At 38.2% G+C, this 13,834-nt stretch overlaps 1 protein-coding gene across 1 annotated transcript in view; it reads left to right on the top strand.

The window, feature by feature from the left end:
• The window catches only part of XKR4 (XK related 4), a 214,622-nt gene extending 201,097 nt beyond the window's left edge, over positions 1 to 13,525 (top strand). The window contains exon 3 of the mRNA XM_042808833.1: positions 12,579 to 13,525. Within this exon, the coding sequence (XP_042664767.1) occupies positions 12,579 to 13,525 (947 nt within the window). The remainder of the gene's footprint in view (positions 1 to 12,578) is intronic.
• The last annotated feature ends 309 nt before the right edge of the window (positions 13,526 to 13,834 follow it).

Genomic DNA, 13,834 nt, shown 5'->3' with positions numbered 1-13,834 from the left:
GAAAAGCTGCATCAACAAAATGGGGTTATATTGTGGGAAAAGGAGGAGACGTTGGGTACCTTAGAAAGCAAAAATTGTCTTGCACTACAGCACTTTAATAGATATTACGTTTTAGATACGGAATAAAGAACCAAATCTAAGCTTGTGTTCACAAGGTGCCCTTATTCTAAACATAATTGTCTCTGTCTCCTGCCTGCCAAATCAAGTTAAAATTGAAAATAAATCACGATAATTTAGATAGACTAGTTTATTGCAAAAGTGCTGCATTTAGTCTTAAGCTATTGTCATTGCCCATAACATGTTGTTCCAAAGTAACCAGCAATAGAAACAGGAGAATTTATTAGTATATAATCAGACCACGAAGTGCTTAGTTTTCAAATTAAGTAGCAGTACCTTAAAATGTTTTTTATTTTGGTATTTTTATAGATAGTCTATAAGCTGAATGCAAACTATGTTTCCATATTACCTTTCAAATCTTGAAAAATTATGTTCGACGGTCATGGCGTTGGTTCTGGCTCTGGTTGGCAGCATGTTTGTGGGCATGTCTCAGAAGGCTTTCAGAGAACCTTGCTTCCTAAGGAATAGCTAGATTTTTAATTGGCTGAGGGTCTCTGAGTTCCAGTTAGTTACAGGGCCCTCTTTGTTCTCTGTTTCCAGCCCGAGCTATACTGTCTCCAGCTTCTCTGTTTCAGTTATACATAGAAGCATTCATTGTTAACAAAAGCAGGTGAATTCCAGAGGAGCAGTGTGCCTATTAATGTCATTCTGTAGATTCTTCAAACAGCAAAAATAATGAAGGCACATTTCCTACAGATTTCTGACCATCCCTGCTGTAGTAATAAACACATGATATCTTCATAATCTTCTTGCACTGTATCTCTTACATCACCCTGTGCTTAACCACTGCCCTCAAATTATCTCCATTTTTCCCTCATTGCTCCTGGACTGCCACATTATGCATTTCATTCTCTGCCTCGTTCCCAGTTCTCCATCATAATTCTGAGTTTGGCTGGGTAAGAGACAGTGTCTGCTGATGTTAGTTCAAAGATATATCCATGTGGATTTGATGCTGCCAGGCATGCATTCGCTTTCTAATTAGTCCTCTTCTCCGGGAGTAAAACTGCCTGAAGACACCAAAATATTCAAAATTCAGGCATAAAAATGAGTAAAGTCTGCTTTCCTCTCCTGAAATGGAAGCATTTCTTTGAACCCCTCTCTAGTTCTTGTTTTTCAAAGTCCTTAACAGAACTTAGTATGAGACGTCTATTCCTATGTTAAGTTTTGTTAAAATCAGTTTATCATTTTTAGAAATTATCTTAGAGCACACTGATGTCCAAATGTCTAAAGAAAGTAGTCTGGAAATGGTAGAAGAAAAAGTGTAGAGATAAAAATAATTATATGTTTTTAGGCTGGCATCAATACAATTTAACATAATATAAATGTTAATTGGATACTCGGGTAAAAAAGATTTGGAGGCTCAGTAGTAGAATTCTGCAAGCAATCATTTTTTGAAGCTTAGGTCTTGTTGCCCAGACCTCTTTCCTTTCACTGACAAAGTTATAGGTTAGAATGATGACAGCAACTATAATTAATCATTTATTTATTAAGTTCATGTTCATGGGACTTCAGATCATGAGATCTTGTTCTGAAGTAGCAATGAATGGGGCTCACATTAAGTTAATTAAGAGCTGTATCTACGGTGAATATGAAAATTAGGGAAAAATGAGTGAGGAAATGCTTAGCAGCATTTATCACATATTTGTCCTTGTCCTTGTTGTGTCTGAGAGCATTAGGAACTTTATGAATGATGAAATGTGATGTTAGCTATCTGGGTTTCCAGTGGCTGGCTAAGTTTGCCCAGTCTTCGCCCACGTGATACATACAGAGATATGAGAGTAGCAAAGGGGGTAGGAGAGATTACAATCACAAGTTGATCTGAATAATTGGGTCAAAATTATCACATCCAGCTAATAAGTTTTGATACTGAAAAGGTGTACTGCAGAATCAGGAACACAGAGTATACCTACAGAATGGGAGAGCCTCTCTTAAAGAACAGTGGTTTGGAAGATTGCATAGTAATAGCAGAAAGAATAGCTTCATTATGAGATCTCATTTTCAAGTTGTGGCTTTGACCACTGGTCAAAGTGGTCATACCACTATGCAAACCACTAATATGGCCGCTATTAAAAGCCTGTGCTTTGTTCTGTGGCTCAGACCTCCGGGAGAACAGAGCCACTGAAGAAACTTCAAAAAATGGGAACAAAATGATCCCAGAGGCCGTTAATATCCCAGTCATTGGAATATTAAGAGATTGTGGGACTGATCAGTTGCGAATGCTAGAAAAGGGTCAAATTAGTATCTATGGGTGCTTCTACAAGAAAAAAGCAGTTTGAGGGTGTGAACCATTCCTCTAAATATACTGCAAATATAAAATGTACATATAATACATAACATTTACCAATGTATATCATAGGGGCATATTCAGATATATCAGAAATAGGTTAAAATATATCTGGAATCCTTTCCTGCTGATAACTGATTTCTACACATGATATCTAAAGTAATCCAAAACTGGGCGTGAGCTAGAACAAGAATTAATCTCCAAACTCCTCAGAATACACAGAAAATTCTTCAGATCAGTTTGACTTTGCTTCCTGCACATTTTTGCATTACCTGCACAGTATGTAAATGTATAGATTTTCTTTCGGGAGAAAGGTGAAAAGGTTAGTGTTTGGTTCTTTGCTAACAGGAAAGAAAAACAGTCTGTTTAATGAATTACTGTGAAAAAAATATTTGAAGCCTGTCAAAGTGAAAGAAACATAATGAAGAGTGAGAATTGTAATATCTCAGTTTGATCCAGGGAAACTTAAATAATGCTGTGTACCAAATAAAGATAGCAGTTCCAGTTTTCCCTTTGCTAAGAAGGATTGCACAAATGCTAAATTGATTTCCTTCTCAGAGTGAATGATAATTGCCTTTTGTCCCAAAGCACCACAGCAGACATTATCCTTATCACCCCTTCAGAACGGAAAAGCTTAGAGAAGCTTAAAATGGCACAAAAAAAATGTTATATATATATATATATTATACAAATTGTATTACATAACATACTAACTTCAGACTACTTTCAATGTTCAGGTGGCAGAAATATCAGTTGCTTAATGAGGAAGAAATGTATCCCCCTGTAGAAAGCCAATACAAGCCTATGAACCACTGGAAACCAATCTAAACTTATGGCTTCAGGAGATTTGAGGGGATTAATGGCCCCACGCTGTACTTCTGCATGGAATCGGTGTTTCATTATCAGTGATCTGGTCCCAGGCTATTGACTTGTGATAAGACTTCGTGCAAGGTATTTCAGATATTTTCCACAGCAAGACATGTCTTGTTTTCTAGTCTTCTCTGTGTTAGATGGTGGCTGCTGCTAGTGCAATATCTGAACAAAAAAAATTCTCCTACATTTGATATATTGATTTATCCCTTCCTTTCCTGAAATTTTAATAGATTTTTTTTTAGGGCCAGTGTGATACTACTACGTGTATTTTATGATATTCAGCATCTCTTGAAAGAAAAAAAAAAAAAAAAAGACACTTCGAAGAGAAATAAAATTTGTATCAGCCAGATGATACTCATGTCTGTGCTACCACACTGAAGCCAGTACGGTCATAACAGCTTTTGTAGAATCTTTCCTAAAATAAATAAATATACAAGTAGATAAATAATTTTTTTAAAAGGAAAAAAATAAAGACATTGTGTTATTTCAAAGGTATTGACAGTTTCTAAATGAGAAAGTAAAGAAATGTATGTCCTGGAAATGTTTGCTCATAAAATTCTGAAGGCCCATGAAATGTCATGCTTAGGTTGTGAGACCTCAACAGAACATCACCGAAATCAGTGGCTGAAAACCAAAGGTAGATAAAGAAAGACTGGAGAAAAATTGCATTTTTAAAGGGAAGGTAAATGTCTCTCGGAATAATGTTTTTCTCTCTTACTTGAAACTTTTAATTTACCACATAACTGTTTGAAGCAAACCTCTGTGGTTTGTGTTGTACACTATGAAGTGAACATTACTGAAGTGTCAAATTTTGTCCTCATTTCATTTATAAAAACCAGAAGATAATGTGAATACATTAAATCAATAGAAAAAAAAAAAAAATGTCAACATGTACTAGTGATCAAGTCACCATTCCTGGATGTGTTTAAAAGCTGTTTGGATGTGGTGCTCAGGGACATGATTTAGCAGAGGGTTGTTAGAGTTAGGGTAGTATGGTTAGGTTGTGGTTGGACTCTGTATAATCAATGGATATCAAGATGTTGCAATCACAAAATAAACAAGAGAGTTAGGCAAAGTAGATCATGATAACAAAAGAGAATAAATGGAAGGCTTACCCTTGTGCTGGGCTCACCACAAAGCACCAGAAGGAGGGATCTCCAGATGAGAACCTTCCCCAGTGGTAGCCAGCTCTTAAATAGGTCTAGGAGGGGTAGAGCCTGGCTCCACCCCTTCCAGCAGCACAGGTGAATTGCCTTCACCTGTGCTCCTCTGGCTGACTCATGGCTCGCCTCAGGTGATCAATCAGAGGATCGGCCCGTGACTCAGTAGTTCCCATACAGACTCAATGATTTTTAATGTCTTTTCCTGACTGATTCCATGATTCTTCTACGTTCTATTCCAAAATTTTTACATTTACTGTAGTAAATTTCCAATCCTCGTGGTTACTGGGTACATTCTGATACCAGGTCATCTAAATAAATCTGAGGAAATCATGTGGTAGCTTTGATAGTTTTGGACATCCATTCTGTGAGCACCAATGCCCTGTGGTGCAGAGCACACTTCAGAGGAAGAATTATTGACAGAAGATTGAGATATGTTTATGTGTATTTCTGTGCAAGGAAAAGGGGGTCAGGTACTGTCTGGTCCTTCCAGTGTTGTTTTGTGCATGCAAAAATATATTGCAGTGAGTTGACTGGATGTGGTACATTGACCCAGGACTGCATCTAGATGCCTACACAGCTACTTGCTTTCTCCCTCTCCTCAGCAGGGTGAGGGAAGAAAATTAGGCTGCAGTTACTTCAGAAAAGCCTCCTGCAGAATGTGTCCTCCATGGGCTGATACTCCTTCAAAAAGTACTCACCCACTACAGTGTGGAGTACTCCAGAGACTGCAGTGTAGAGATCTGCTCTAGCATGGTCCTTCATGGGCTACAGGTCAGCCTCTGCTCTGGTACCTTGGCGCACCTCTTCCTTCTTTCCTGACCTTGATTTTCAGACTGCTTGTTCTACCCTTCTTTCTTCCCCCTCATCTGCCTATCTGACACTGCTAGACCTGTCTGTGTCTGGCATAGGGCCACCTCTTATACCTTCAAGTAGAGTTGGACTAGACGACCTCTATGGTTCTACAATTTTCTCAGAGGCCACCTTTGCAACCTCCTCCCCCTCCTTGCTCCCATCTCCCAGTGCACTGGGAAACAGTTTTATGAAGAACTGATTAGGAAACCAATACTGTTTCTGTTATCACCTGATTTTTAATTTAACTCATTTCATTTCAGTGTTCGTGCTCTATTGTAGATAAGTAGAATGTTCTTTAAAAGATATTTGCTTTAGGAATATGAAAATATCTACACATTTTGTTATGTTTTAAGAGATTTTTTCTGTGTAGACTATATCTTTTCCTCTTTCCCCTACTATATACCAGGGAGAAGTGTTACTGTTTCTACCATTTACTTTCTTGAAGATGTCCAGATGTGCAGCGTACTGGACCAGGCAGCGCAGACGGGGGCCTTCTCCCATAGATGGTGCCTTGTCTTTACATAGCAATATGTTACCACGTTATGGTTTACCTTCAAGAGGTGATGACAAGGGTTCTGTTCTCCTTGGAGTTGCTGCACTCTTCAGACAATGCCTTGACTTCTATCAGCGCTACTTGTAGCAGACTAAAGATGTCAAATGCGCTTTTTGCCTAAGAAATGTACTAATCATGGAAATGAGCCTAGACTCAGTGGATATGTTTATGCTGCACACACTTCACTGGAATATAAAGATACCAAATTACCTAATAGGCAAGAATGAGTCTAGCTATGAGAGTAAAGAAGTCTAAGTTTAGATTCCCAATGCACCACATTATTTCAAGCTGTCTTTCTGAGCCTGACAGTGTGCAGACTGCGTGACGTATGTGAGCATCCACTGCCTGCGAAGGGCTGAACTTGACTAGTGGCTAATAAGGACTCCTATATTTTAACTTATAAGAAGGCTATAGTAGAATGAAAAATAACAAAAATCACTCACTTAACTCAGCTAGTAGCAGGCCTTTGCTAGCATACTCTGGCATGGTGTCAATTATTTTTACAGACTGATGAGATGGTAGCAGAGTTTTGGGTGTTGTGCCCCAAACCCTTTCATCTTTAGCTGCCTACAAAGAAAGAGAAACTTGCATTACTAACTGTGGTCTCTCAAAAGGCAGGAGAGATCCAGCTTGAATGGTCCTTCTCATCTCTGCATGCTAAGTTGACTGTTTTTTATTCATTCATTCATCAGTAGATTTTATTCATAGTTTCTAAGATAGCTTCTGAAATACTAATAGCAACATTTATATAAAAGACATGGTTCAGTATCGAGGAAATAACAAAGAGAAGCTGTTGTTTCTATTGACTTGAAATTACAACTCTTACTCAGTTTTTTCTTTGGGCCTGTTTAAAGCTATGGTCAGGATGGCTGCTCAGCAGAAGTGTCTTAACAGTTTATCTAGCTGTTAGATTTGCTAAGATGGACTTGAGTACAATCAGAGCCAAATCATTGAGCAGGTGTCTGGTACAAACCCTGAGTCTGCTACTGGTGTGCACAGTAAGCCAACCTTTTGTCCTCTACACTGAATCCAAACCACCAATGGAAAAAATTAGAACTCTGTTAAATGAGTAAGACTGATTGTAACTGATCTAGGCTTTCTAGGCTTTCAGGACAGAGATGACTTTCCGTGGACAGCCAAATTAAAGGAAGAGCTGGAAATTGTCTCATCAGGAAATCACGGAGAGAAGCTATTCTTATATATGCTTGCATGTTCTCTCTAAGAGAGGTAATATCAGGCATAAATCCCATTTACATTTCAATGAGGAAGTGTCCCTGTCATCTTCCACACTGCATTATCCCACCCAGTGTGCAGCAGGAGAAATTAAACCATATGCTGTAAGTTGATAAAACCATCCATGTTACTCATCTCCAGTTGTGAATGTAACCTGTGAAAAATATTGGACATACGAACTCATCCTCAGGGACTCATCCTCAGAAACTTTCATTCCCCGTGTTTGTGGGTGGTGAACAGTCTAAAACAGATCTACAGGAATGGGTATTTCAGTCAGGTGCCTTTTTTATCTGGGAACAATCAGATCTACTGGCAAGCAAGAAAGAAGAAGAAATCCCTTTCTGACCTCAAATTTGTTTCAATTGCACAAAGGTGTTTGACTGTAAGTGAGGACAGTTAATATAAGACTAACTTGCTGCTGTGGGAATGTAATAGGGTTATCCTGCCAACGCACTTATGGAGAATCTGTAACAACAAGAACACAGACAGATACAGTCCTGCATAAGATCACTATCCTGCATATTTCACAGAGCAGTCTGGTGTTAATATACCAAGTCATTTTATGAAGCTGGAGAGGAGCAGCAGTGATATACTGTTTCCTACAGGATTCTGGCGTGAAAGGGGGTTGAGAGATTCTTGGCTGCAGTGAAGCACCTGGAAGCTCGGATGCATTTATTGTCACTTCTTCAACCAAGTAAGAAGCTCACAAAAATTGGTTTTCTTAAAATGTTTCCTAGTTCCAGGTACTAGGCAAAGTTATCGCTCCCACATGTCCTGCTTTGCTTCTAATTCCTGCTTTTAGCATGAATTTACTCCTGGAAACAGTGAGATGAGTGCAAGTTTAAAAGGGAGGATGTAGCAGAGAGAGAACAGCCTTGGCAGGAGTTGTGTTTCTGAAATCATGTCTGCCAAAGAGCATTTTCTCTTATAAATTCATTAATTTGTAGGGGTTTCAGCTGACCTGAGGTATCCTGAGCTTGTTGTATAGCAGTTTCATGAACCAATGTGATTAGAACAGAAAAGTAGTTTGTGGATCTGAGTATGCTTTCATGTACATTCAAATATGTATGAATTAGGGAGAAGATAAAATTGGCGTGAGAATGAGACAAAGATTTTTTCAGTTATATTCAATTCTAAAGATTATAGTGTGAGAGCAGAAGAAAGGTACAAACCAGTAGAACAAATATGCTGCTTAGATATTGAATTGCTTTCCTCAAAGTTGAATAAATTATACATGTTTGGAAGAACCATAATGGAAAGACAGAGGTGCCAGCAGGATACGATTAAGTGGTGACTGTCAAGCAGAAGTGTGATATGGAAAGCCCCTATCTGTTGTGCGTGATTCCATTTGGATTACTCATGAGCAAAACAAGTCAAAACAGTCAGATTTCTCACGACTGCTGTTGAGGAGAACTTTGTTAGCACTCCTCTAGCTTTTTGAGTTCGCTTCCCTGAAATAATATTACATTTATAAACACGTCCATCTTAGCATATATTCTCTTTTCCCTTTGTTTTCTTCCATTTATTTTAGTGGCTTTTTTCATCTTTTTCTGTAATGAGCTGCAGCATGTTGTAGTTTATTATGTCTTATATTTACAGTGCCAATACATGTATGCCACATTCTCACACGAAAAGCCTCTCTCATATCTACAGAAATGATTAATTTCCAGGGAAATAAGTTAATGCTGTTCAGTCAAGGCAATTCTGCTCTGTATTTTAAAGTAGAAAGTCCATTATCTCAGGGACATCTGAAACTCACTTGTAATTACAAAGTTGTTGATCCTTTATACAGATAATGTAATTAAGTAATGCTGAAGCTTTAACAAAAAGAAATAATACTGTCTTTTTCACTCAAAACAGATGCTTAGTTGTAACAGAAATTTGACCCAGTGCAATGTATTTCTGACTGTTCTCACCATTGAGACTATTGTCAAGGGGCTTGGCTAAGGTGGCTTGTGGTAGGTAGGAACACTCCACTCCCAATAGGTTGGAGTCTCTGAAGAGATCAAACCACATACTGCAAAACATACTGAGGATTCACCCATAGAAAGGAATAGGAACATATATTTGTGTTTCCCAAGACTCGTTTAGGAATTTGTGCTTTCCCAGACTTCAGTAGTCTGTAATGGTTTTGGAGTACATACTTCCTGGGAATGGTTAGTTAATTTCTAAGATCAAGGCTAAATACAAAACTCTGAAATGTATGGCTGTGAAATATGCCAGAAAGTTGCAGTAGTGCCTGAAGTCGGTGCAGAAGCTGAAGCTGGCAGGAAAACCAGTGTTTGTTCTGTTTACTGGGACTCCACAAAGCTGTCACCTCATTTTGGAATGGCAACTAAGCATTCTTATGTCAAAGTTAAACTACCTCTTTTGCTACAATTTTTTTGTCTTCCCTTAGGACTTTAGGATATTCTGTCTTTTTTTTTTTTCCTGGTGCCATTTAAAGTTTTGTTTTGGTAACGATAGAAATATATTTTAATTCCCTTTTGAAATATGGATCTATGACCACGTCCTCAGAAATTCATATGTTCTAATTAATCAATTACCCATTCCGTTCAATATTAATTCACTTCATTGATAACTATTCCCAGTGATTTATTTATATTGTAGCATTTAGTTAGTAGCAAACTGCCATTTATTGTCACTTACATTATTTTTAGTAATTGTTCACCAATAAAGAGAAATGGATGGTGTCCATGAAGCATTTAGCCTTATCTGAAGTCTGTATCCCTAACACCGTTGCCAATAGCACAAAATTAGAGACACAATGCCTTAACAGGTAGCTCTTCCTTTCCGTGCATTCCCTTGATGCCTTTTTCCTTCCTGTAAGCTGTCATTCCTGATTTTGTTCTGTAAAAGCACAAGAATGTTTCCCTCTTAATGACTATTTAAATAACTGACTTACCTTGCTATTGTACTTGGTTCTTTCTGTCACAGAAAATGACTATGAATTAATTAGCATTAGAGCACTGGAAATTCCTATGAATTTTATCTGGAACATTCTGTGCGCATTAATGAATGATTTTACACCTCCTAATGCAAATCTGATGATATCTCTACAAACCGCTGGGGGAGTGTGTGAGGTCATTAAAGTTAGATTTGCAATGGAAATATATGGGTTTTTCTCTCATGTCATTCTTCCCTGTGCTGATAATGCTATTTTTGAGCATTTGCTCAGACTGGCTCATTTGTATTGAAAGATTCTCTTATCCTTTGTCCTATTTTCCACTTTTTCCTTTTTTTTTTTTATTTTTTTTCATAAGGGAAATGAACTATGCTTTTTTCAGGAGCAGTTAAAACATTCCTGCAGGAACACGAGGAGCTACATTTTGAGCTGTTAAGTGTCATCTCCAGAGATTACGGTCACTGAAAGGCAGCCCGGCGTGAAGAGCAAATATGCATGTCAGAAATGAAAATACCAATTTATAACATGTCTCCTTCCTGTCTTACTGGCTGATCATTTATTCTGTGCATGAAGAAGTAATGTTAGTGTTCTGACACCCAGGCATCTAAGTAAGAGGTGTATAAGAAGAATGATGATGTTTTATTCAAAAATTTTCCCCAGGATCCTAAGTCTGCTCTATATTTCTGCTTCTTGTTTATTTTATCTTCCTTTTTTAAAAAGGGCTTTTTAAATTCATGGGTTCGTCAGAGCTCACAATGTAATTTGCTCCTTGCCCGTGATGTAGGAGAAACATTGGCAAAAACAATCCGTTCTGAAAGCAATGAAGCCCTGCATACTACTGAAGAGAAAAATCTTAGTGTGTTAAGCTTAAATAGAATGAGGTGTTATTTCCATAACCTACATCTTTCTGTTTTAACATAAACTTTTTTCTTTTTTTTCCTAAAAAGAAATGGTGACGTGTGCTTTGGCTTAGATTTACCACTGTGTGTTTAGAAAATATACTTAGAATTTGTATTTAAATAATCTATTCTTGATGGTTTGGTGCTAAAGAAAGCTGTTGTATATTGTTTATGCATTCAGATCTGAAGTTTGTTGAAAAGATTAAACAGCGTTTGACAGCAGACAAAGGAAATGTTTTCTTCCTTTTAGCTTCATTTTCTTCAATAACTTGCTCAAAGTTAAGCAACTGTTTAGACATTGAACAAGCTGAAATTTTATTATCTTCTTGTGGTCTACAACTCTATTCATTACCTGCATGTAAAATTTGCTCAGCTGATCAGTTTTAAGTATGAAATGTTTGATATATTTTTCCTGTGCAGGGTTTCTGCCTTTCTGTTGAATTCCCATTTCCATCCAAACAAAGCAGCTTGATACAAGTCATAAGTAAATAAAAATTAATCATCTAGCAAAGAAAAATTATAATGTATTTCTAGCAGAATGCTCTGTAAGTGTTAAAATATTCAAATAAATATTTTAAACTATATCACTGCTTAAATGGGGAATGTAAGATATCTGTCTGGTAGTGAATGGAAGTAACAGATGAATTTAAAAATGAGATTCAATTGCAAAGCAAGTTTTTTATGTTTAGCTTCCAAGAGCAGTCAAATTCATTTTAAATAAAATGAATAATACACCCTCAAAATAAGTATGGAAAAGTTTTTGTGAAAATAGCTTTTACTGTTTTTACATTTTTGAGTGAAAGAGAATTATTTTCACAAAAATAATCTCATGAGAAATGATTTTGTATTGCACTCTTTAATGAAAAATATTTGATATGTACTTCAGAAATGCTATCATTTGGGGCCTTCTACATAGGAAATTCTGTGGTATATGGGATATGTATAAGGCTCCATGAAAATGTATTCATAGCTGTCAATTGACTTTATCTACACTCTGAATTTTTAATTCCATAGAAAATTCCAGCATTTCTAAAATTAAACCTCTAGTTGCAATAAAATGAAGTTTTGATATTTTCCAACTATTATTCTGTTAAAATGTGATGGGATTATCAAAATGGGTGTCCTTTTTTTCCCCCAGCAAGAGTAAGGCAGTTAAATTTTGGTATGCCAGGAGTATAATTTCATTTAGAAATGGGGACATAGTCTCACATTTTTATTGATTTAGTAAACTGCATGTGAGAATGTAATTTGAAAGCCATTAGTAATTAGTTAGAAAGGCTTGTTTGCTTTACACTGAACTTCTTGAATGACTTATCAAAATCAGAAAAATCATACTCTTTAATACGATAACCAGAGCAGATCCTGCTAAATCACACAGATGGCAGAGACACCTATTCCTGAATTCCTTTAGGCTGCGAATGGCTGAATTGATTTCAAACATAAAGCTGCCAAATGAGTGCCTCAGAATGTGGTTTATTAGCCACTCTTTTTCTTGTGTATCTAACGTACAGTGTGCTTGTACTGGCAGCAAAATCTCAGCTATAAGGTCTGTTTCTCCTTACTGACTGAGCTAAAGGTGAAGAAAGAGATCTTACTATCCAAATGGAGGAGTGCATTTACAGCAGCAAGGATCTCACCGGTTTCAACGAAGTACTGATATCCCAATTATGCCCTAACTTCATCTCCTGTTTTCTCCTAGGTCTTACTGCTGCAGCATCTCTCGTATCTCTAGCTTGGGCTCTGGCTTCCTACCAGAAGGCCCTCCGTGACTCCCGTGATGACAAGAAACCCATCAGTTATATGGCTGTTATAATCCAATTTTGCTGGCATTTCTTCACCATTGCAGCAAGGGTCATTACTTTTGCTCTCTTTGCCTCGGTTTTCCAGCTGTACTTTGGGATCTTCATCGTGCTCCACTGGTGCATCATGACCTTCTGGATCGTCCACTGCGAGACAGAGTTTTGCATCACCAAATGGGAGGAGATAGTTTTTGACATGGTTGTTGGAATTATCTATATCTTCAGCTGGTTTAACGTCAAGGAAGGAAGGACACGCTGTAGGCTTTTCATTTACTATTTTGTGATCCTTTTGGAAAACACCGCCTTGAGTGCTCTCTGGTATCTCTACAAGGCCCCACCAATCTCCGATGCATTTGCCATACCAGCACTGTGTGTGGTGTTCAGCAGCTTTCTGACAGGCATTGTTTTTATGCTGATGTACTATGCCTTCTTTCATCCCAACGGACCAAGGTTTGGGCAGTCGCCAAGCTGTGCTTGTGAGGACCCTGCAGCTGCCTTTACCCTACCCACGGAAGTGGCAACAAACACCCTTCGGTCCATCTCCAACAACCGGAGTGTGACGAGTGAGCGGGATCAAAAATTCGCAGAGAGGGATGGGTGTGTGCCTGTGTTCCAGGTGAGGCCCACTGCTCCATCCACACCTTCATCCCGCCCACCCCGGATCGAGGAGTCGGTCATTAAGATCGATCTGTTCAGGAACAGGTACCCAGCCTGGGAGAGACATGTGTTGGACAGGAGCCTGAGGAAGGCAATCCTAGCATTTGAATGTTCCCCTGCTCCTCCACGGCTACAGTACAAAGATGATGCCCTCATCCAGGAGCGTTTGGAATACGAAACCACATTATAGACAAAGCAAAAACGCAGCTTGGAGAAGCTCTGCCATTACAGTCCAAGTTAAGGATTGATGGGAGGGCTGTAGGAATAACAAACTGTGTACTACCATTAGGACAACAAGCTGTAGTGTTCTTAGTCTGGCTACCATCATGATTATCATTTGATCCACTGTGTGCAGTCCATCTGCAGGACACTGGTGCAGCAACATCACCTGAAATCCTCAAAAAATAAGCAAAAAGCCTACAACCAACCCACACATACTGATCAGTTCCTGGGAAAACTCACCCATGACTCCTTGCTGCTATGAAACTCGGACTGCATG

The sequence above is a fragment of the Centrocercus urophasianus genome, unplaced genomic scaffold (genome assembly GCF_019232065.1).
Source record: "Centrocercus urophasianus isolate 14NV4802_14NV808 unplaced genomic scaffold, USGS_Curo_1.0 seq_11, whole genome shotgun sequence".
NCBI classification, from domain to species: domain Eukaryota; kingdom Metazoa; phylum Chordata; class Aves; order Galliformes; family Phasianidae; genus Centrocercus; species Centrocercus urophasianus.
Note: the sequence above shows the minus strand (reverse complement) of the source record. Positions and strands in the feature narration are given on the sequence as shown.